This window comes from Somniosus microcephalus, chromosome 10, assembly GCF_052327205.1.
Source record: "Somniosus microcephalus isolate GS21.2 chromosome 10, FLI_Smic_1.0, whole genome shotgun sequence".
Taxonomy (NCBI): Eukaryota; Metazoa; Chordata; class Chondrichthyes; order Squaliformes; family Somniosidae; genus Somniosus; species Somniosus microcephalus.
The window spans coordinates 66564840-66589264 of record NC_140996.1 but is presented as its reverse complement, the minus strand read 5'-3'; the positions used below and the strand labels follow the sequence as shown (position 1 = coordinate 66589264).

General features: G+C 47.7%; 2 protein-coding genes across 2 annotated transcripts in view; both read right to left on the bottom strand.

The window, feature by feature from the left end:
* LOC147111533 (UDP-glucose:glycoprotein glucosyltransferase 1-like) overlaps positions 1-24425 on the bottom strand; it is a 680288-nt gene that overhangs the window by 443986 nt on the left and 211877 nt on the right. The gene's annotated exons all lie outside the window — the stretch shown is intronic.
* On the bottom strand, positions 9785-24225 carry LOC147111534 (uncharacterized). The gene is made up of 2 exons (XM_085998578.1): positions 22330-24225; positions 9785-15202 (listed from the first exon to the last, which is right to left on the bottom strand). Exon 2 carries the CDS (start codon positions 14324-14326, stop codon positions 12863-12865), a length of 1464 nt encoding a protein of 487 aa, XP_085854704.1. The 5' UTR covers positions 14327-15202; positions 22330-24225; the 3' UTR covers positions 9785-12862.

The following is a 24425-nucleotide window of genomic DNA, read 5'->3' as shown; positions in this document are numbered from 1 at the left end:
AACCCCCCAACACACCCCCAATCCCGCCTCCACGGCTCAATGAAAATCCTGCCCATAGAGTCATAGAGTTATACAGCACAGAAAGAGGCCCTTCGCCCCATCGTGTCTGCACTGGCCATCAAGCCCTGTCTATTCTAATCCCATTTTCCAGCACTTGGTCCGTAGCCTTGTATGCTATGGCGTTTCAAATGCTCATCTAAATGCTTCTTGAATGTGGTGAGGGTTCCTGCCTCTACCACCCTTTCAGACAGTGAGTGCCAGATTCCAACCACCCTCTGGGTGAAAAAGTTTTTCCTCAAATCCCCTCTAAACCTCCTGCCCCTTACCTTGAATCTATGCCCCCTTGTTATTGACCCCTCTACTAAGGGGAAAAGTTCCTTTCTATTTACCCTATCCATGCCCCTCATACATTTGTACACCTCAATCAGATCCCCCTCAGCCTTCTCTGCTCCAAGGAAAACAACCCCAGCCTGTCCAGTCTCTCTTCATAGCTGAAGCGTTCCAGCCCAGGTAACATCCTGGTGAATCTCCTCTGCACCCTCTCCAATGCAATCACATCCTTCTTAGAGTGTGGCGACCAGAACTGCACACAGTATTCCAGCTGTGGCCTAACTAGCATTTTGTACAGCTCCATCATAACCTCCCTGCTCTTATATTCTATGCCTTGGCTAATGAAGGCAAGTATCCCATATGCCTTTTTAACCACCTTATCTACTTGTCCTGCTGCCTTCAGGGATCTATGTACATGCACACCAAGGTCCCTCTGATCCTCTGTCCTTCCTAGAGTCCATTGTGTATTCCCTTGCCTTGTTAGTCCTCCCAAAATGCATCACCTCACACTTTTCAGGGTTAAATTCCATTTGCCACTGTTCTGCCCATCTAACCAACAAAGCTATATCGTCCTGTAGCCTGAGGCTTCCCTCCTCGCAAGAGTGCCTATCCTTGTGTGTTGTTAGTTATTATGATTGGACTAGGATGAGGGTGAGTGTGACGGGTGGCTACTGAGATGGGGAAGTGATAATGTAGATAGAGAAGGATGGGTGGAGGTGCAAAGTGAGTTGGCATAAGGATATGCAGGAGTAGGGTAGGGAAGGAAGAGTGATGGGGATGTGATGAGTTGCACAGGAGGATGAGGTTGAGTGTGGCTTTGCAGTAACGTTTCGAGATCTACTGAGATCACTGAAATGTTTGCGCCACCTCAGTCTGGTCCTCCTAACAACATCTCTGCTTGTGTCCATCTGTGCAATGTGCAACCAGGCTGCATTGATCTCCTGGGGAGGTCTCTTTTGCCCATTGGAAGGGAAGAGAACCTTCCTGAATTCCGTGGCTCCCTGCATAAGCATATGGAGGGAGTCATGGGAGAGCTTGTGTGCAGCCGTGCACCTCTGTGCAGTGCTTGTCGGTGTTTGCAGCATCCCAATGCTGTAGAACACTGACAGCACAACAGTCAAAATCAATTTGCGCATGGTCCCTTTAAGGAAACTGACTGATAACGCGTCACCAAATAACGCCATCAGACCCGCTTCCTTCAATTGGCCGGCAAACACGCTGGGTGCGCGTAACAAGCCCAATCAGTGTAAAATTCTTTTCACAGAGCGGGCTGGAGCCAGCAGCGGGGTCGCACCCCGCCACCGACCCCGGCCGCACTGGACCCGCCTCGGTAGGCGAAATCGCAGCCTAACATTCAAGATGTGTGTTAGCTGTGGCTCAGTGGTATTACTTGCGCCCGAGTTAGAAGGTTCGATTCCAGAGTTCCACTCCAGCGACTTGAGCACAAATATCTACGCTGACACTCCAGTCCAGTACCAAGGCAGTGCTGCACTGTTGGAGGTGCCATCTTTTTGATGCGACGTTAAACCGAGGCCCTGTTTGCTCTCTCAGGTAGGCGTAAAGGACGCCATGGCACTATTTCGAAGAAGAGCAGAAGAGTTATCCCCGGTGTCCTGGCCAATATTTATCCCTCAATCAACATCACTAAAAACAGGTTATCTGGTCATTATCACATTGCTGTTTGTGGGAGCTTGCTGTGCGCAAATTGGCTGCTGTGTTTCCTATATTACAACAGTGACTACACTCCAAAAGTACTTCTTTGGCTGTAAAGCACTTTAGGACATCCTGAAGTCATGAAAGGCGCTATATAAATGCAAGTCTTTCTTTTTATTTAGGTAAGGCCAACTTCAACGGGATAAGGTAGAGGCTGTCCACAGTAAACTGGGCAAATTTGTTCATGGGTAAAACAATAGAAGATCAGAAGGAGGTGTTCAAAAATAACGTGATACAGAACCAGTTTATACCCCTATGGGGCAAGAGCTCTACTTGCCAAAAAAAAGCCATGGATGACTAGAGGTAAAGGACAACATAAAACTAAAAGAAAAAGCTTACAAGAATGCAAATAAAAGCACAGATCATGGCAAATGGGAAAGATACAAAGAACAGCAAAATGTGCTAAAACAGATAGTAGGAACTACAAAACGGGTGTACGAAAATAAACTTGCAAGGGATATCATTATCAACAGAAAAAACTTTTACAATTATACTAGGAAAAAGAGGGTGGTTAAGAGCAATGAAGGCCCTTTAAAAACTGATTACGGTGATATAATTGAAAATAAGGACATGGCGGGCATGTTAAATAATTACTTTGTGTCGGTATTTACAGTAGAGGAAGAGGCTAGCATGCCGGACATCCCAAGGAAACTAATATTGAATCAGGGACAGGGACTCATCAGAATTAACGTAAGCAAAATAATAGTGATGAAGAAAATAATGCCACTATACTTGCCTTAGAGGCAGTGCAACAAAGGTTCACTAGATTGATCCCTGGGATGAGAGGGTTGTCCTATGAGGAGAGATTGAGTAGATTGGGCCTGTTGGGGTTTAGATGAATGAGAGGTGATCTCATTGAAACATATAAGATTCTGAGGGGGATTGACAGGGTAGATGCTGAGAGATTGTTTCCCCTGGCTGGAGAGTCTAGAACTAGGGGGTATAGTCTCAGGATAAGGGGTTGGCCTTTTTAAGACTGAGATGAGGAGGAATTTCTTCACTCAGAGGGTTGTGAATCTTTGGAATCCTCTGCCCCAAAGGGCTGTGGATGCTCAGTCGTTGAGTATATTCTAGGCTGAGATAGATCAATTTTTGGACTCTAGGGGAATATGGGATATGGGGGTCCAGCGGGAAGTGGAGTTGAGATCAAAGATCAGCCATGATCTTATTGAATGGCAGAGCAGGCCCGAGGAACCTTATGGCCTACTCCTGCTCCTAACTCTTACGGCATTATGCTTTTATGTACTAAAGAGTGACAAACCTCCAGGACCAGATGGTTTTCATCCCAGGATTTAAAGGAAGTAGGTGAGAACATTGCAGATGTCCTAACTATGATCTTCCAAAATTCTCTCAATTCAGGAACCATTCCTTTAGACTGGAAAAATGCGCAGAGAATTATAGACCAGTTAGCCTAACATTTGTTGTCAGGAAATTACTAGAGTCTATTGTTAAGGATGGAGTGACTGAAAACCATGAAAATTTTCAGCTGATCAGAGAGCCAGCATGGATTTGTAAAGGGTAGTTTATGCCTGACGAACCTGATTGAATTTTTTCAGGATGTGACTAAAGTAGTGGACAGGGGAATGTCTGTGGATGTTATTTCCAGAAGGCATTTGATAAAGTCCCTCATAAGAGACTGTTAGCTAAAGTTGTAGCTCATGGAATTGAGGGCACATTATTGACCTGGTTAGGAAATTGGCTGAGCGGCAGGAGACAGAGTAGGGATAAAGGGCAGGTACTCTAATTGGCAGGATGTGACGAGTGGCATCCCACAGGAATTTGTGTTGGGATCTCAACTATTCACAGTATTTATTAACAACTTGGATGATGGGATAGAGAGCCACATATCCAAGTTTTCCAATGACACAAAGATAGGCTGAATTGTAAGCAATGTAGAAGAAAGCATATAATTACAAAGAGATATTAATAGATTAGTGAATGGGCAAAACTGTGGCAAATGGATTTCAATATAGGCAAGTGTGAGGTCATCCACTTTGGACCTAAAAATAATAGAGCATGGTACTTTCTAAATGGCGAAAAGCTAGAAGAAGTGGAAGTCCAAAGAGACTTGGGATTCAATGTACATAGATCGTTAAAATGTCATGACAGGTGCAAAAAATAATCAAAATCTAGAGGATAACAGTTTAGAAGTTATGCTGCAGCTATACAAAGCCCTGGTTAGACCACACCTGGAGTACTGTGAGCAGTTCTGGGCATCACAGGAAGGGTATCTTAGGAAGGATATATTGGCCTTGGAGGGAGTGCAGCGTAGATTTACCAGAATGATACTTGTAGTGCAAGGGTTAAATTACGGGGAGAGATTAAAAAAACTAGGGTTGTATTCCCTGGAATTCAAAAGGGGTGTTTTGATCGAAGTTTTCAAGATATTAAGGGGAACTGACAGGGTAGACAGAGAAAAACTATTTCCACTGGTTGGGGACTAGGGGACATAGCCTAAAAATTAGAGCCAGGCCTTTCAGGAGTGAAGTTAGGAAACACTTCTACACACAAAGGGTAGTGGAAGTTTGGATCCCTCTTCCGCAAACGGCAATTAATGCTAGGTCAATTGTTAATTTTAAATCCGAGATTGATAGATTGCTGTTAAACAAAGGTATTTAGAGATATGGGACAAAGGCAGGTATAAGGAGTTAGGTCACAGATTATCCATGATCTCATTGAATGGCAGAATAGGCTTGAGGGGCTAAATGGCATACTCCTGTTCCTATGTTCCCAGAAGCACTGGTGATGAAAGCTATAAACAACTATTTAACAGTGCATTCAGCTTCTCAGCTGAGGTGGCCAGTAATAATCTGGAAAATAAACAGCAGCAACAGCTCCAACTTATTTGAAAATGCAACAATTTTAAAAGCATTTTTAATCTGAATTTGTTTCCCAATTATTTCACCCGTCTTTTTAGAAAGTTCTTTACACAGTATTTAATTAGTTATTGTTTATTAACTTCTCATCAGCTGAAGCATCTATAGATGTCTAAACAATCCCATGCTAGGCTCCATTAGGCATGTCATCAGATTTTGTAATCGTGTTTGCTCTAGCCACTATCACCGATTTATACCACTTTTTCCTCTCTCAATTACAGAAATTTCAGAAATGCAATCACCAACTTGGGAAATCAAACACTTTATTACTGATTCTCTAAAAATCACTGTCTTAACTGTCTGGAAAAAGTACAGGGTATCTTTGGGTGTGTATTTTATCTAGAAATTTTAATGTGGTTTCCTTCAGTAAATTAGCAAAAAATATAAAGACAGATAGTAAGAGTTTTTATAGTTATATAAAAAGAAAAAGGGTGGCTAAAGTAAATGTTGGTCCCTTAGAGGATGAGACCAGGAAATTAATGGTGGGAAATATGGAGATGGCAAAAACACTGAATGAATATTTTACATCAGTCTTTACAGTAGAGGACACCAAGAATATCCCAACACTTGACAAGCAGGGGGCTATAGGGGGGGAGGAGCTAAATACGATTAAAATCACTAAGGAAGTAGTACTTGGTAAAATAATGGGACTCAAGGCGGATAAATCACCTGGACCTGATGGCTTACATCCCAGGGTTTTGAGGGAAGTGGCAGTAGGGATTGTGGATGCATTGGTAATAATTTTCCAAAACTCCCTGGACTCAGCAAAGGTCCCGGCAGACTGGAAAACTGCTAATGTAACACCCTTATTTAAAAAGGGCAGTAGGCAGAAGGCTGGAAACTATAGACCGGTTAGCCTAACATCTGTGGTAGGTAAAATTTTGGAGTCCATTATTAAGGAGACAGTAACAGGACATTTGGATAATCATCATTTAATAAGACAAAGTCAGCATGGTTTTATGAAGGGGAAGTCATGTTTGACAAATTTGCTGGAGTTCTTTGAGGAAGTAACATATAGGGTGGATAAAGGTGAACCAGTGGACGTAGTGTATTTAGACTTCCAAAAGGCATTTGACAAGGTGCCACACAAAAGATTATTGCTTAAGATAAAAAATCACGGGATTGGGGGTAATATTCTGGCATGGATAGAGGATTGGCTATCTAACAGAAGGCAGAGAGTTGGGATAAATGGTTCATATTCAGACTGGCAATCAGTAACCAGTGGTGTTCCGCAGCGGTCAGTGCTGGGTCCCCAACTCTTTACAATCTATATTAACGATTTGGAGGAGGGGACCGAGTGTAACACGTCAAAGTTTGCAGATGATACTAAGATGGGAGGGAAAGTAGTGAGTGAGGAGGACATAAAAAACCTGCAAGGGGACATAGACAGGCTAAGTAAGTGGGCAGAGATTTGGCAGATGGAATACAATACTGGAAAGTGTGAGGTTATGCACTTTGGCAGGAAAAATCGTAGAGCAAGTTATTATCTTAATGGCAAGAAACTTGAAAGTACTGAAGTACAAAGGGATCTGGGGGTCCTGGTGCACGAAACTCAAAAGGTTAGTATGCAGGTGCAGCAAGTGATTAAGAAGGCCAATGGAATGTTGGCTTTCATTGCTAGGGGGATAGAATATAAAAATAGGGAGGTATTGCTTCAGTTGTACAAGGTATTGGTGAGACCGCACCTGGAATACTGCATACAGTTTTGGTGTCCATACTTAAGAAAGGACATACTTGCTCTCGAGTCAGTACAAAGAAGGTTCACTCGATTAATCCCGGGGATGAGGGGATGGACATATGAGGAGAGGTTGAGTAGATTGGGACTCTACTCATTGGAGTTCAGAAGAATGAGAGGCGATCTTATTGAAACATATAAGATTATGAAGGGGTTGGATCGGGTGGATGCAGGGAGGATGTTCCAGATGATGGGTGAAACTAGAACTAGGGGGCATAGTCTTAGAATAAGGGGCTGCTCTTTCAAAACTGAGATGAGGAGGAACTACTTCACTCAGAGGGTGGTAGGTCCATGGAATATGCTGCCCCAAAAAGCTGTCGAAGCTACATCATTACATAAATTTAAAACAGAAATAGACAGTTTCCTAGTAGAAAAGGGAATTAAGGGTTACGGGGAGCGGGCAGGAATTTGGACATGAGTCTAGGTTCGGATAGGTCATGGCCCTGTGGGTAGCGGAGCGGGCCCAGGGGCCGTGTAGCCTGATCCTGCTCCTGTTTTCGTGTGTCTAATGCTGTTAGATTCAGGAGATAGTCCTGTCATAGTGGATTGGCGGTTAGGATCAGATCAGCCATGATCTTATTGAATGGCGGAGCAGGCTCGAGGGGCCAATTGGCCTACTCCTGCTCCTATTTCTTATGTTCTTATGTTCTTAACATCAGCAGGTAATTTGTAAAAACAGAAAATGGAGGAAACACTCAGGAGGCCAGACAGCATCTGTGGAGAGAGAAACAGTTAAGATACATCGACCTGAAACGTTAACTCTGTTTCTCTCGCCACAGATGCTGCCTGACCTGCTGAGTGTTTCCAGCATTTCCTGTTTTTATTTCTTTCCACCATTCACAGTATTTTGCTTTGGATTCAGCAGATAGTTTTTGTTTGTTTATGGGAATTTAATGTTTATTAAAGACTATAAATCACCAAACTTCGTAATACATAGTAAAGTGAACACATTTTGCTTCAGCACTCCTGACTCATGCCGGGATTGCAAATCAGAAAATTGTGCAAACCCAGCCCATAATTTTCTGTCTATTAATTCATTTTAAAAAGCAAAGAAGTTCCACTTAAATGCAGAAATGTAAAGCCAGAACCTAAAGCAGGAACCAGCGAACAATGGGGAATGTAGCGGATGGAAGCCAACTGAGGGTACAAAGTGGATGGGTCAAAGAGATGGCTGACAGGTGGGAACATGGTCGGGATTCGGGGCTTGATAATTCCGAAGAGGCCAACAGCAGTTTGGGCCCTATTCTCCTGGGAACAGTAGCTTTTTAAATTATAATTCTGGACACGTAATAATAAATTCCTGATTGTTTTATCAAATTAACTTTTTTTTCTTTTCCTGCATCAAAAAATAGGTGCACTGTTGCTTTTTTTTGTTTGCTGAACAGGATCTATTTTGAAAATGCTATGTCACTTTCTGGCAGCTTTAAGATGTCATTACTCTTGGATATGTTGCACTTCCAAGGTTTGACAGATTTATACCAGTGTTAAAAGCTAAGTTGAAAAATAAAGATATTGGAGGTAATTTTATGAGTCCGTGCTGCCAGCAGGGAGCCTCACTTGCCAACAGCACAAAATGGAAATTTGGGCTCAATCTGCTCACAACTCATTCTAGTCAGAAATTCATGAGTGGTCTGTGCCCAATGTCCAATTTGTGTTGCCAGCAGGAGAGGCTCCCCAACTCGTAAAATTACCATCATCTCTCCTTGCACAAATAAGTTGTTCTCCCTCTCTCTTCTCCCAATAGTAATATTTAATGACATCTCATTGAATAAAAACTACTCGAAGTATTGTACCTTTCCAATTAAAAGGTACTATTTCTCAAATGCTTCCCTGACCCTCAAAGGTCATTGGGTAAGAAAACGTTCACAATTTCAATTTAACACTCGTCCAAATGATTCATTCCTGAGTGCTTGCATTCCAAATATGATAGGTACACAATTTAGCCATCCACAATATGCAACCTGAATAAGTCTTTTCCCCAATCTTAAATCAAACCATGCTATGCTTTGTGCAAGCCTCTAATCTTGCTCCATTAGTTTCTGCAAATCATTTATTTAGTGTGACATAGTTCGAATTGCTGGTTCCTTGAGCCCAGTACTTGGCTAAGAGCAGACCCAGTAATGGGCCTATCACATCTATCCCAGTGCAATATCAGGCCTGAGAAATGGGGTCGAAGAGCAAGGGTACAGCTCCACATCCCTATTATAGCGGAACTAACAAAATGTAATAGCTTTTTTAAATGAAAAACAATTACTCCTGGTGCAAACACACTATTAACTTGTATTGTTAAAATCTTGTTCTAACACAAGATCACTAAGGCAATACCTTGTCTGTCAAAGTTTAAAACATTTCTGGCAGCTGCTGCTTAACCCAGCCTAACTCAGTACTGTACACGAACAAAGACACATTTCATTACCTAAAACACCACACTTAAAACAGGGAGGAAAAATGTATTCAATTTAAAATATTCTTCTCGCTCTTTCCCCTCTAATTATTCCAAACTTAAAAACAACACAGCTTAGAGCAATGGTTTTCTAGTCCTTCCTCGTAGCCTCAAAGAAATAAAATGGCTACTGAAGAAGCACTCAACTGGTGTCAGTGTTGTGCTCCAGAACATCAGCTAGACAGTTTTTGCTCCTGGATGTCAACCTGGAGCTACCAATTATCTTAGAATTAAATACTGACTGAGAATATGCCCAGTTTTTAAAACAACCTAAGTAGAACAACTAAAGGGGAGGGGAAGAGAGTCTTCTAATGTTAAGTTGTCCTTTCCTGCAGTAATGTTATCCTTCAACAGTTTTATCCTGTCAATGTCTGAAGATTCCATTCACTATTATCTCCTCTGCCGCTATCATTAATCACAGTACAGAAACTCAACCACCATCACTTAGAATTACTGCATAAGCACAACTGATGCTTAGTGCAGTCTTCAATCATGATTCAACTTCAGGGTCCAGTAGCTATGATATATACAAAAGCACAAATATAGGGGGTGGTGTGTCGTCGTGGTGCTCAGTCAGCTTCGCCTCTGACTGTCCCTTGAGCGGTTCGAATCGCTCCCACACCCCTGGGTTCTAGACACCGGACTTAAGTACAGGCGGCGATACAGAAAATCGAGTAGACAAGTGGCTTGATGTAAGAAAACCAAGATTTTATTAAAACAGAAATGAAAACACAGTCTTAAGAGAATTACTGGTATAAAATACAGACATAAACAATTACACTTATTCAGGGAATGGGGAACACACAGCACATCGAGAGGAAAACAACTACATTAACAATCCCCCTTATCCTTATCCCACCCCTTATACCTAACTAGATTAAGCTATGAGAGGCCGGGAATTCATGTTCACCAATCCAAAACCTGTTGCTTTAACGTTGTGAGTTTTGAGGTTTGGTCTTCTGTCCTTTGGGGTACCCCATCAACACGTGGTCTCAGGGCGTGGCGCTGGAGTTGTTGATGCGACACACCTTCCCTCTTCTCAGCTACCGTCGTCGTCTCGTCGTGATGGGTTTTCTTCTTCTTCTCCCTCGGGCGGTCGTCAGCGGTAACGTTGCGGTTGTGGATCGGTTGGCGGTTTTCACTGCTTACAAGATTTTACTACCCATCCTTTGAACGCTAGCATATTCATCGCGAGCGTGGACACTCGCGTCTAACACCTGCTTATTCGCAGTGTTCAAATGCCAACTTATCCCCACTGTCCAAGCATACACTGCTAATTTCTTTCCCAAACGTCAGCTTATAACTAGGCGTTTGGTTTTTACCGATGCGTCTTTTGCTGCCCTTCTCTGCTCGTCGGTGTTACCTTCTTCTTCGTCTCCACTTGGAGAGGCAGGGATTAATTAGGGATAGCCAGCATGGCTTTGTCAGGGGAAGATCATATCTGACCAATTTGATTGAATTTTTCGAGGGGGTGGCTAGGTGTGTGGATGAGGGTAGTGCAGTGGATGTGGTTTACATGGATTTCAGTAAGGCTTTTGATAAAGTCCCGCATAGGAGACTGGTCAGGAAGGTAAGAGCCCATGGGATCCAGGGTGCCTTGGCACATTGGATCCAAAACTGGCTTAGTGGCAGAAGGCAGAGGGTGATGGTGGAAGGTTGTTTTTGTGACTGGAAGCCTGTGTCCAGTGGGGTACCGCAGGGATCGGTGCTGGGTCCCTTGCTGTTTGTGGTCTACATTAATGATTTGGATATGAATGTAAAAGGTATGATCAGTAAGTTCGCAGATGACACGAAAATTGGTGGGGTGGTAAATAGCGAGGCGGGAAGCCTCAGGCTACAGGACGATATAGATGGGTTGGTCAGATGGGCGGAACAGTGGCAAATGGAATTTAACGCTGAAAAGTGTGAGGTGATGCATTTTGGACGGACTAACAAGGCAAGGGAATACACAATGAATGGTAAGACCCTAGGAAAGACAGAGGATCAGAGGGACCTTGGTGTGCATGTACATAGATCCCTGAAGGCAGAACAGGTGGATAAGGTGGTTAAAAAGGCATATGGGATACTTGCCTTCATTAGCCGAGGCATAGAATATAAGAGCAGGGAGGTTATGATGGAGCTGTACAAAACGCTGGTAAGGCCACAGCTGGAGTACTGTGTGCAGTTCTGGTCGCCACACTATAGGAAGGATGCGATTGCTTTGGAGAGGGTGCAGAGGAGATTCACCAGGATGTTACCTGGGCTGGAGCGCTTCAGCTATGAAGACTGGACAAGCTAGGGTTGTTTTCCTTGGAGCAGAGAAGGCTGAGGGGGGACCTGATTGAGGTAAACAAAATTATGAGGGGCATAGATAGGGTGGATAGAAAGGAACTTTTCCCCTTAGTAGAGGGGTCAATAACAAGGGGGCATAGATTCAAGGTAAGGGGCAGGAGGTTTAGAGGGGATTTGAGGAAAAACTTTTTCACCCAGAGGGTGGTTGGAATCTGGAACTCACTGCCTGAAAGGGTAGTAGAGGCAGGAACCCTCACAACATTCAAGAAGCATTTGGATGAGCACTTGAAATGCCATAGCATGCAAGGCTACGGACCAAATGCTGGAAAATGGGATTAGATTAGATAGGACTTGATGGCTGGCGTGGACGCAATGGGCCGAAGGGCCTCTTTCTGTGCTGTATAACTCTATGACTCTATGTATCGTCTCGTCTGCCCCTTTTGCGGCCTGTGTGACTTTGAACTCGGGTCTCGTTCTCCTCCCGCGTTTGGTCCCGGTGTAATGGGCGTCCTTGGTTGTTGAGCGGTGCAGGGAGCGAGAAGAGAACCCGCCACGAGGCCAGGGCGCGAGTACGAGCGGCAGCAAGCCAAGGCCACTTACAAGAGTCAATGGAAGAGAGCCAAGAGCTACTGATGGGCCTACAGTTATACCCGTTCTTCCACTCCTTATCTGCGTGCCAAATCAGCTCAGTCCATTAACTTTTGGCGGGCTTGGTTTAAATGATTACAACCATTTGTTTTAACGACTTTAGGAGTGGTTGTCTCCAGGACTAATAGCCCCGATGTCCTGGTTGCTTTGTCATGGATAAGGCTTAATTGTCCCCATCCTACCTTGATGGCTGCTGTGAGCTGTTATCGATTAAACATGCAGAAAGCTAATGGCCACGGTTATGGGCCCATTCCACTTTGATTGGAGTCAAGTCGAATAAATGCGTATTCAGTGTCTACTCTGTCTGGCAGGCTCCAAAGAGTCCCTGTTCACAGATTCCTGCATTTTAAATATCGTCCCTGAGCCTGCTTGTCTGCAGAGTCTTGCTTTTAAAAATACTGTCAATTTTGGTAATGAGGTTTACAGAAGCCATTTTGGGTACCCTGTTTTTAAATAACTTGTCCAAAACAGGGTCCCTTGATCCATAACTCAGGGAGTGCGGGAATTTTGAGAACCCTGCAACTTACACTCCTTCCTGTTGATACTAAACTTGCTTTAAGTATCATCCTGATGAGGTGAGCAAAATTTCCGACCCTCCATAGTCAACCTTCCCCTGTAATTACCTATCTAATATACGCACAACACATGCACTTCCCATTCCGCGAAAATGTAGTGTACATAAGCATACATAGAATAATTACAGTCGTTTACACACATCCAAGTATAGAGGTGGTCCAACACCCCTGCACCACTTGGTACATATACATCTTTAATTAAAAAAACGTCGAAAAACTTTATTTAAAACAACACAAAAAAACAACAATCTTTGATCAAAAATACAAAATCTCAAACAGGTGGATCTCCCTCCACCCTCACATAATGTTCCTTCCAGATCCTCTGGTTTCGGAATTCTAGCAACTGACCTTTTCCCTTGCACTGAGTGCAGACTAGATACAACACTATCCCTAACTGGCAAACCACGAGAATGTGGGAAGCCAGTCTGATCCACGAAGGGACCTCTATGTTATTGAAAATGTCCCACCAGGGTGGAATCACAATATCCAATATCTTAGCCCCTATCTCTACTGTTTTCTGCTCTAGAGTGTAAAAATGTTTCTGTGAAACTATAACGGCTTTGAGTATTTTGGGAAGGTGTTCTGGGAGAGGGGGAATTTCATAGCCAAAATGCGCTACATACTTCTGCAGGTTGGTAAAATTCTCCTTTACAGTGAGGTGAACAGTGGAAGGTTCCGGAATGGGGACAATTTGCTCCTGGGCCACTTGAACTTCTGCCTCAGGTTTAAAGCAGAAACTGCTGTCACTTACTGGACACCAGCTATGCTGTCCATGCTGGTAGTGGGGCGCACCTGTGGTGACACAATATGTCCCACCTCCTATATATGCTACCTGTGGGGGAACATGGCCTTGTGCCATTGCCTCCATGGTACAATTTATAGGTTTCGCGCCGGCAGCTCTGAACCCGCACTGTGGTTTTGAATAGGCATTCAAGTGCTGGGGACACAGGATTATGTGTGCTCCCCGGCTCCGGCACCCTGAGAGGTCAGTACCTGTCATAGCGTGCTCCCACTTTATGACGTAAGGTGGGACCGCTGTGAAACGAATGTGTGCACCCCCTTGAATGACTCCAATGTTCTCTACCCTGTATACCGGTGCGGGTCGGGCTGTCCTACCCATGACCAGCATCCTAACTACTATTCCCATGATCGTGTGGTTAGACCGTCCACAATCCACTGGGACTGGGTAGGCTTCGGAAGCTAGCCAGAGTTGGCACGGGCTTAATGCATTCTCAAACGGATGGAGGGCTGCGAGGTGCTTGTTGCTGATCCAGGAGGGGACTAAACCCTGTTTTAAATCCTCCAGATTACTGCGGCCCTCGCCCAGCAACCATGCTCCACATAGCACACAGACCTCGTTCTGCACAGCCTGGTCAGAAGCATTTCTGTCCTCCCTTATGAAGGCATTTACCGTCTTTGCATGTTTTTCCAACTCCGCTATAATTTCCTTTAAATGGACCGTCATGGCCTGGTCCTCATGCAACTCCGAGCTCACTACTTTGTTCTCATCCATTAATATCTTCCTTAACTGTGTTTTTAAACAGTTTATCTGGGTCTGCAGCTCTATGTCATCCAGATGGTTGATGACACAGGACCCAGTGTTAAACGCAGTAAAAACATCATTCCATACTCCCCTTCTTTGTCTCCCTGCATTACCCAAAAACTCATGGGGTGTGGTGTACAGTTCAGTTTTGTCGACATTGGCGAAATCAAACTCATAAAACTTCTTGAACATGTCCTTTAATAGGGCCTGGTATAGCTGCTCTGTTTCTTTGGGTCACCACTCCGGTAAATGTACCTCAGTGAGATTTAAAATCACGGAGGCTACCGCGTAGTGTACCCCCTGGTACAGCACCTGATCGGTAGGCACTAGTACCAGCCCATTCCCTGGTCCCTTGGTGGTGGTGGGGCACTCTTCCCTGGGTAACCTCGCCGCCTGCGTCGTGGGCGGGGCACAAGCTCAGTGGCATTGACTGGGATCGGGGAGTATGGGACCGCACACACCTTCAGGCTGGTATCCCACTTCATCCCCTCCCCGGCGTCTTGCCACTGCCGATGGAAAATGATAGATATGCCTGTGGGGCAGACCCTCTCTGACCCCCACATACAGATATAAATCCCCTGGTCTGGTTCCCACCACTTGTCCCAACACACACTTAATCCTCCGTGAGTCCCTGTAATCGTCCGGTGGGTATTGTTCCCCAACCGTTCCCACTCGACTGCGGGGTTTCTCATATCTTTGCTCAGCTTCCTGAGCCACCACCACCTATCCAGAGGAATGTGTCCCTTGCACATTAAACATACACGTTACCCTACGGTGACGCTGACCCGTGTGGTAACGACCTGTACCATGGGGCACAGGAGGGAGGCCTCCCCGTATGTGAACCCGGTCTGGCTGGAGTACTGAGACGAATTGGACCCTGGCCACCTTCCCTCGTGGACGTAGACGGCGGTCTCCTCCACATCCCGTTCGCCGCTTCCGTCGGTTGCTATAGGTGCTCTCTCCCCCGAGCACCCATAGATGTGAGAGTCCTCCACGTCGCCTCTTTTTCCAAGGCTCAGTCCCATCAGGGCGAGTAGGATTACGCTCCCCTTCATCCTGAAAGTCTTTCTGCAACAGATACAAAAACATACAGCCAGGTCCCCAAGAGATTCTCTGGCTTCAACTCGACTCAAATACACACACTCTTAGCAGACCACTACTTAATTAAAACTACCTATCACCTTACTTAACTTAAGCTAAAACACCCAAAGTTAAGCTAAATACCTAAACTTAACAATGACCTAAATATGTACATCCACCGCCCGTCTCCGGGCGGCCAGGTTAATCCCTGTTAGAACTGCGGCCCACCGCTCCCTCCGGTGTGACCGCACTGTCCTGCACTGTTGGTCCCTCGCTGCCCGTGGCTGCCGGCTGGGGACCTCTGTCCTTGGACTTACCCTAACTCGGGAGGCTGTCCCTTTAAACTGGGGAGCCGGTGACCATGGTTTCCTTGGCTGGGACGTCAGTGGGGACCTTCTAGGCACCTTGGCGAGTGGGGTTTTCTTGGCTGGTGGGCCTTTAACCCGAACCGCTGTCCCCTCCGGTGCGGCCTGTGGGCTTACCACTGCCGCTGGCCGGGGATCTTCACCCTCAGGCTTTACCTCTCCCGAACCTGGGCTGGGGCAGTGTGGTAAACCACTGTATACCTGTCTGTATGTGTAATGTGTATTCCACTAGGTACAGGTCTGGACATGCCTCGGCTGACTCCTCCCACTATTCCAGGTATATAAGTGACTACCTCCCAGTCCCTTAGTATTCTGGACGGGTCAACCACTCGAGACAAGACCTTCATTCTTTAGTTAATAAAAGCCTGGTTGTTACTCGCTTAACCTCAATCTTTTGAGTAATTGATGGCGCATCAGGCAGGTAACTCTTCGCAGCCTGTAGCTGCAGGCTGAGAGTCTCCGCCCCCAGGTCCCAAACCTGGTTCCGGGGCGGGGTCTTCGCCCTCAGGCCCCTCCTCCTCTAAACCTGGGTCAAGGGCGGGGTCTTCACCCTCGGGTCCCTCCCCATCTGGATCCCAGAAGAGTGGGGGGCTGTCCCAATCGGTGGGCGGGATGGCCCCTCCCCTTAAACAAGCCACAGCGCCTGCCTGTGCAGTCTGTGGACTCGCTCCTGCTGCAGGCTGAGGATCTCTATCCTCAGGCCCTACCCCAACTGGCTGTTTTCTCCTTTCGGGTTTAAACAGTTTGCACTGATTAATGTGAAACCATTTTGTGCGCCGAGGCATCTTAACGGCGTATGCCATGGGGCTGGCCTTGTCTACAATGCTGTAGGGTCCTATGCATAATGGTTCCAGACTCCCTACTTGGGCATAGTTCCTCACCATGACCTGATCTCCTACCTCCCACTCGTGGTGCTTTCGGGGTTCCAACAGCAATCGGTTACTCCGATGCTGCCTTCCCATGTTCCCAGCTGCCTGCTCGTGGACCTGCTTAAGGTGCTCGAAGAGGTTTCGGGTGAATCTGTCCCAGTTTACCTCTCTGAGCTGATCTTCTGTGAGCATTGGGGCTTGTACCTGGGTGGGGGTCCGCATAAACCTGCCAGTCATCAGCTCGTACAGGGAGTACCCCGTGCTTTTTGACTGGCTGGCCTGGATACCCATCAGAACCAGCGGTAGGACCTCGGCCCATTTACGGGGCAAGTCCACCGTCTCCTTCCTCAACCTTTCTTTTAAGGTCCTATTCATTCTTTCCACAATCCCTGATGACTGGGGGTTTTGGGCCACGTGCTACTTCCCCTCGATGCCTGACAGCATAAGGGTATTCTGCATCACCTGTCCGGTGAAGTGACTCCCTTGGTCGGACTCCACACACTGTGGTAGCCCCCACCGCGAGAACACCTCCCGGACCAGGATCCTGGCAGTACCCAAAGCTGTGGCTGTTCTACAGGGGAAGGTCTCTACCCATTTCATGAACACATCCACCAGGACTAGGCAGTACTTGTAGCCTCCCTGGGCGGTGGGCAGGGGCCCAATGTAGTCAACCTGTATCGACTGCCATGGTCCCTCTACCCTCCTGATGAGTCCCATAGGTACCTTCCTTTTGTGGGGGTCAGGGTTAGCAGCGCACACAAGACAGCCGGCACAGAACTCGCGGACATCTTCCCTGAGTCCCGGCCACCATCCCGCCTGTTCCGCCCGCTGTCAGGTGGTCTCAGGCCCGGGGTGTCCCGCTCTTGGACCCTCGTGGGCCAGTTGAAGGAACTCCCGCCGGTGCTGCTGCGGCACAACCCACTGTTCCCCCCGGAACAGCATGCCCTCTTTGACGGAGAGGGTTCCTGTGCCGTAAGGACCCTCTACCCTTTTTCCCTCAGTCACTGCACTGAGGACAGCCTTGAGGATGGGGTCTTGGGCTTGGACCGTCTTAAGGTCCGGGCTAAAGCTACCCCTGCACACCCTTGGGTCCCGTCCCTACCTCTGACCGCCGCCATGGGTCTGGACCCGTAGGGGTCCCAGAAAGTGCCTGTGCGGGCACCCTCCTTGGTGAGCATGTCAGCCTGCTGGTTGCCCCGGCTGCGGGGTTCTGTGGAGGAATGGGCCTTCACCTTGTGGATGAAAATCTCCCCTTCCTCCCCCACTGCTGCTAGGGTCTTTTCCAGCAGGGGTTTTACTGTGAGGGGTCTCCCGTCGGCGGAGGTGTATCCGCGGTGGGACCAGATGGCCAGGTACTCCGTACACGAATTGCACGTAAACATGCTGATGCGCCATCAATAACTCCAGAAGACTAAGAGTTAAACTTATAACAAGTAGGTTTTTATTATCAAAAGAATACGAGCATGCCTCTGCTGGTAGACCGATCCTTAAAGCCAGGGGGACTGGAGGTCAATCACCTTTATACCTGGGCTTAGGGGCGGAGCCAGCTGAGGCATGCCCAGACATGTTCTGTACAGGCAGATTAGTTGTTTACCACACATGCTGTCTGAGCAAATCGTGTATGGGGTAGAGAAGATTTCGGGGTGTGTAACGATGTACACTACCGCGGACAGTTCAGCCTGCTGGGCGCTCATGGTGCTGGGGAGCTTAATCGCTAGGGCAATGTTTGCCGCTGGGTCATAAACTCCACATCCCGAGACGCTCGCCAGCAGATACCATGCTGGAAACGTCTACATATATCTCGCGGCCCGTGGGATGTATCCCGGCCCGTAAACCTATGTTCACTTCCCAAACCCCTTCAATGGGCTGTTCCAGGATATACCAGGTTGGCTGCAAGCTTTGGCTCGCAGAGACCCTTCACCTTAAGATCCATCTGTGAGAGGAGCAGGGTCCAGCGGGTAATGCGGACACTGCTCACTGTTCCATCCTTGATCCTCCCATCCAGAAGCATCTGGGTGGATGTCTGATGGGTGAGGAGGGTGATGGGAGAGGCGCCTGTGAAGATCAGTGATCTCTTCACAGCCCAATGTGTGGCCAAGAGGTGCCGCTCACAATTGGAGTAGCTCCTCTCCACATCCGTGAGTATCCTGGAGGAGTAGACCACCGGCCTCAGCCGGCCGTGCTGCTCCTGGAGCAGCACAGCACTCAGGCTATCCCCGCTGGATGCTACCTCCAGGAAAAACTCTTTCCCCCCATCTATGGCCCCTAGAGCTGGTGTGGTCTGCAAGTCTTTCTTGAGCCTGACAAATGCTGCCTGGCAACCCTCATCCCAAAGCCACTCCACTCCCTTATGTAGGAGTCGGAGCAGAGGGGCTGCGGTGGCTGCATAGTTCTCAATAAAGTCTCTGCAGTACCCGGTTAGCCCTAGAAACGACCTCACACCCGTTACTGTGTTGGGAACGGGTGACTCTTGTACTGCCTCCCTCCTAGCCTTATCTATGGCCCTTTCTCCAGTGCACACGGTCAGGCCTAGGAATTTCACCTCCTGCTGGCTGATCTGTGCTTTCTTGGGGTTTACTTTGAAACCCTTCTGCCCGAGCAGCTCCAGCAGTTCGGCCAATAGTGGGCCATGCTCCTCTTTCGAATCAGTGAACAGGAGCAGGTCATCCACATATTGTACCAACTGTCTGGGCTGACTGAAATCCTTTAAACTGTTTGCCATGCACTGATGAAAAATGCTGGGGCTGTTGTGGAAGCCCTGAGGCAAGCAGTTCCATGTGTACTGTTGCCCTTTAAACGTAAAGGCAAACTTGTACTGATCCTCCCTCCTTAAAGGGATGGACCAAAACCCATTGGAAATATCCAGCACCGTGAACGTGGTCACGAACGCTGGGATACTTCCTATCAGTTCAGCAACTGCTGCTACCGTGGGTGCACAGGCTGGGATGTTACTATTCAGCACCCGATAGTCCACTGTGGCCCTCCAGGAATTGTCCGGCTTTCTAACTGGCTACAATGGAGAGTTTACGTGGGTGGCTATCAGTCTCAGAACCCCCTGCTGTACTAACGAGGACATGGCTGCTTCCATGTCTGGCTCCGCTTCCCTTGGGAAGTTATACTGTTTCTGTGGTCGGGCCATGGGGTCCCCATCTACACTGACCTCAAACCCGTTGACCCTCCCGCAGTCGTGTTTGTGTGTGGCAAATGTGGCTAGGTGGGCCTGCACAAATGCCTGGAACTCCTGTGGGGTGTTACTAACCATGAGCTCGAGGTTATAACCCTCTTTGGGCTTCATGGTGCATAGGTTCCCCTTCCTTTCCCGGGATTACTATCTCGCCGTCCTTTCCTTTACTTTGATTTCTCAAATCTACTAGGATCCCGTGGCCTACAATAAAGTCGGCTCCCAGGACCCCTCTTCCACTCTCCACTTCCCATTTCATCAGGACACAGGTCCACTTGGAGCAGAGCGGTCCTAACCGAATGGCGAGCAGGATGGAAAACGAGCCAGCCTGCTCTTTGCCTGTGAACCCCGACAGACTGTATGGGACCCCGTTAGATAGAGGCGAGGTGGTGGGGTTACCTGAATGGATCATGGTGCATGATGCCCCCGTGTCCAACAGATAGGTCCCCTTCACCCTTTCCACCTCCATCTCCACGAGGGGTCTTTTCCATTCATCGTACCGGAGAGAACACAGGTAAACAGGCTGCGCTGGCTCTAGTCAGGGCTGTGGGTTGGATGGGGCTGATGGGGTCAGAGCACCGAGAGCGGCTGCTACTCTCCCGTGGCCAGTCAATAAGGACCTCATGGTGTCCAAGAATGACTCGACCACGGCGGGAGGGATTCCTGCCTCCGCCTTTTGGGCTGGGGCCGTGGAATTCTTTCCCTTGTTGTCTTTCCAAGGGTTTTTGCACTCCTTCCGCCAATGACCATCCTTCCCACACCCGTAACAATTCGTCTTTGTGTTAGGGGGGTTATTCCCTTCCTGATGCCACTCTTTCCTACCCGGTCTGGGTTTTACGTCATGCACCTTCCCCTTGGGTGGGTGTGCATCGGTTCCCCAACTGTTTTTATAGGCTAGAGTCAACTGCCTGATCACCGTAAGTTCGGTGGTCTGGGGGTTCTTGGGGTCGAACCAGACTTCTGCCTTGGCCCGGACCTGTGGCAAGCTGTTTGCCACCAGGCAACAGAGCCAATGGGCCAGGAGGTCCCCGTTCAGGAACGCCCAGTTTGGCATGCTGGACAGGCACTCCGGTACACCGGCCACAACCGGTCCGCGAAAGCCTGCGGGGTTTCCCCTGTGAGCTGGACCGTCTTCTCCACACGGGAGAAAGGGCTTCCCTCATTCATCCCCATGGCCTCCAGAACTTCATCCCTGAGCGCCTCATACCCGCTCTGCCCCTTTTTCCACTCGTCAGAGAGGGATTGGAGGAGCCTACTCTCCAGGGAGAATAGCAGCATTTTGGCCTGCTCAGCGCCATCGCAGTCGTTGACGCTGGCTGCCTGCTCTGCTTCCCTGAAGTGGATCGAGGAGTCTCCCTTTTCGGAGAGCTTCGGGATATGGCTCACCATAGCTATAGGGTAACACGAACTGGTTTTGGAGGGGTCCCTCATCGTCGCCATTGACGGGTGGGCCGAACCTCCGATGCCGGGCTGGGCACATCGGTCCCGGCTCCGACCTCTCTGGTGGGGGTTGCTCCACCTCCGGCTCCACCCCCCCTTGCTGCCAGACCTCGCTAAAACCTGGCGCTACGGGTGGCGGTTGTGAGACCTCCTTTTCCTCAACCGGGTCGGCCCTGGGCACTATCAGTGATGTTTTAACTGTCCTCCCCGCGTTCCCCATAAAATCCGCCTGACCTGCCTTTGGGCTTATGAGGCACACCATGCCTTTTGCCTTCCTCAGGGCCAGGCTCAGGCTTTCTATCCGTTCCTTGCAGGGGCCATGATCTGCATCTTCAAACCCCTGTTCGCTCGCTAACTTATAGGCTGCCTTTACCTCCTGTACTTTCTCCTCCTGCTCCCTAACTTGCGTTGCTAGGCGGGCATTCTTTTCCCGCAACCTTAACTCATTACCCTTGGCTTCGGTGACTTGGCACTGTAGGTATTCCAACTGGGCCTTGTGTTCTCCCATTAAATACAAACTCTCCTGATTCAGGGCCTGCAATGCTACCATTAACTTCTCCCCTGCTAGAGCCTTATCCTGGATCGCCAGGGCTGACACCTTTAGCACGGCTGCCTGTGCTGCAACAAGCCTGTCCAAAAGCTGGGCCTGCTTTTTGAAACACATCAGCCAGACTGCCTTCTCTGAGGACTTCTTGTGTTCCTTTCCCTCTGTCCACTTAGCTGCTGCATCTACCAGACGCCCAGCCTTTAACAGAGTGGTGATCCACTTCTTAGTGATATTCACCTTGCTAAACACATAATCATAAATCCTTTCCTCCATCATGGTTTGCTCATCTGAACCATTGTCTACTGCATCGCAACTCTGTTGCCGGTGTCCTGCCGCGGTCGCCATTTTCTGCAGGGGGTGGTGTCGTCATCGTGGTGCTCAGTCAGCTTCGCCTCTGACTGTCCCTTGAGCGGTTCGAATCGCTCCCACACCCCTGGGTTCTAGACACCGGACTTAGGTACAGGTGGCGATACAGAAAATCGAGTAGACAAGTGGCTTGGTGTAAGAAAACCAAGATTTTATTAAAACAGAAATAAGAACACAGTCTTAAGAGAATTACTGGTATAAAATACAGGCATAAACAATTATTCAGGGAATGGGGAACACATGGCACATTGAGGGAAAAACAACTACATTAACAATCCCCCTTATCCTTATCCCACCCCCTATACCTAACTAGATTAAGCATTGAGGGGCCGGGAATTCATGCTCACCAATCCAAAACCTGTTGCTTTAGCGTTGTGAGTTTTGAGGTTTGGTCTTCTGTCCTTTGGGGTACCCCGTCGCCACGTGGTCTCAGGGCGCTGGAGTTGTTGATGCGACACACCTTCCCTCTCCTCAGCTACCGTCGTCGTCTCGTCGCGATGGGTTTTCTTCTTCTTCTCCCTCGGGCGGTCGTCGGCAGTAACGTTGCGGTTGTGGATCGGTTGGCGGTTTTCACTACCCATCCTTTGAACGCTAACATATTCGTCGCGGGCGTGGACACTCGCGTCTAATTCCTGCTTATTCGCAGCGTTCAAATGTCAACTTATCCCCACTGTCCAAGCATACACTGCTAATTTCTTCCCCAAACGCCAGCTTATAACTAGGCGTTTGGTTTTTACCGATGCGTCTTTTGCTGCCCTTCTCTGCTCTTGTCGGTGTTACCTTCTTCTTCGTCTCGTATCGTCTCGTCTCATCTGCCCCTTTTGCGGCCTGTGGGTCCGGTGTGACTTTGAACTCGGGTCTCGTTCTCCTCCCCTGTTTGGTCCCAGTGTAATGGGCGTCCTTGGTTGTTGAGCGGTGCAGGGAGCGAGAAGAGAACCCGCCACGAGGCCAGGGCGCGAGTACGAGCGGCAGCAGGCCAAGGCCACAGACAAGAGTCAATGGAAGAGAGCCAAGAGCTACTGATGGGCCTACAGTTATACCCGTTCTTCCACTCCTTATCTGCGCGCCAAATCAGCTCAGTCCATTGTTTAACTTTTGGCGGGCTTGGTTTAAATGATTACAACCATTTGTTTCAACGACTTTAGGAGTGGTTGTCTCCGGGTCTAATGGCCCCGATGTCCTGGTTGCTTTGTCATGGATAAGGCTTAATTGTCCACATCCTACCTTGATGGCTACTGTGAGCTGTTATCGATTAAACATGCAGAAAGCTAATGGCCACTGTTATGGGCCCATTCTACTTTGATTGGACTCAAGTCGAATAAATGCGAATTCTGTGTTTACTCTGTCTGGCAGGCTCCAAAGAGTCCCTGTTCACAGATTCCTGCATTTTAAATATCGTCCCTGAGCCTGCTTGTCTGCAGAGTCTTGCTTTTAAAAATACTGTCAATTTTGGTCATGAGGTTTACAGAAGCCATTTTGGGTACCCTGCTTTTAAATAACTTGTCCAAAACAGGGTCCCTTGATCCATAACTCAGGGAGTGCGGGAATTTTGAGAACCCTGCAACTTACACAAATTAGAAAGAAAATAACAAGAGAATTCTAGAAAATCACAACAAAAGTTGCTGAAATATTTGAAAATAACGACAATTTAAAAAAAACGCATATTACTCTGACATGTACTTGCAAGGAGTGTTATTACTTCCTAATTGCTGAAACCCTACTCCATTAACCCAGCCTTCTCAGGAGCAATGCAGGAAGAAATGGGCAACACATTCACTCTGCCTGTTATAATGCATAATACAACACAACCACGATCTAAAAATCACAAACTTGACTCACTGCCCTTGGTTTCTGTTAATAGACAACAGTCCATTAATATAATTGCATTCAAATAGGAATAGCAGCATAAATCCTTGAAAACGAAACTCTCTGGCCCTTAAGTTGTGTACAAAACTGCACAATCTGTCATAGCTCATCTACAGCATCAATGCTCAGTGACTACAGAATACTTACAACATTCTCTAAATAAGAAGAAACATTGCAACTATGTGTTTATCTTGCCACAAGAATTCTGCTATGATCCTTCAAATTGTTAATTATTTTCCTTGATCGCTGAAATGCAACTATTGGCCATGTTTAGCTACTATTTGTTTCATGCTGTGTGCTGTTATTAGTGCCAGAAACAGCACACTAATACTGAAATTTTCTATGTGAGAAGTCACACAACACCAGGTTATAGTCCAACAGCTTTATTTGAAATCACAAGCTTTCGGAGCGCTGCTCCTTCGTCAGGTGAAGTGTGATGAAGGAGCAGCACTCCGAAAGCTTTTGATTTCAAATAAAGCTGTTGGACTATAACCTGGTGTTGTGTGACTTCTCACATTTGTCCACCCCAGTCCAACACCGGCATCTCCACATCATGGAAATTTTCTATCAACACGAA

Excerpts from the sequence above, each read along its gene's own strand:
- LOC147111534 (XM_085998578.1), bottom strand. The coding sequence starts at position 14,326 with ATGTTCAAGAAGTTTTATGAGTTTGATTTCGCCAATGTCGACAAAACT.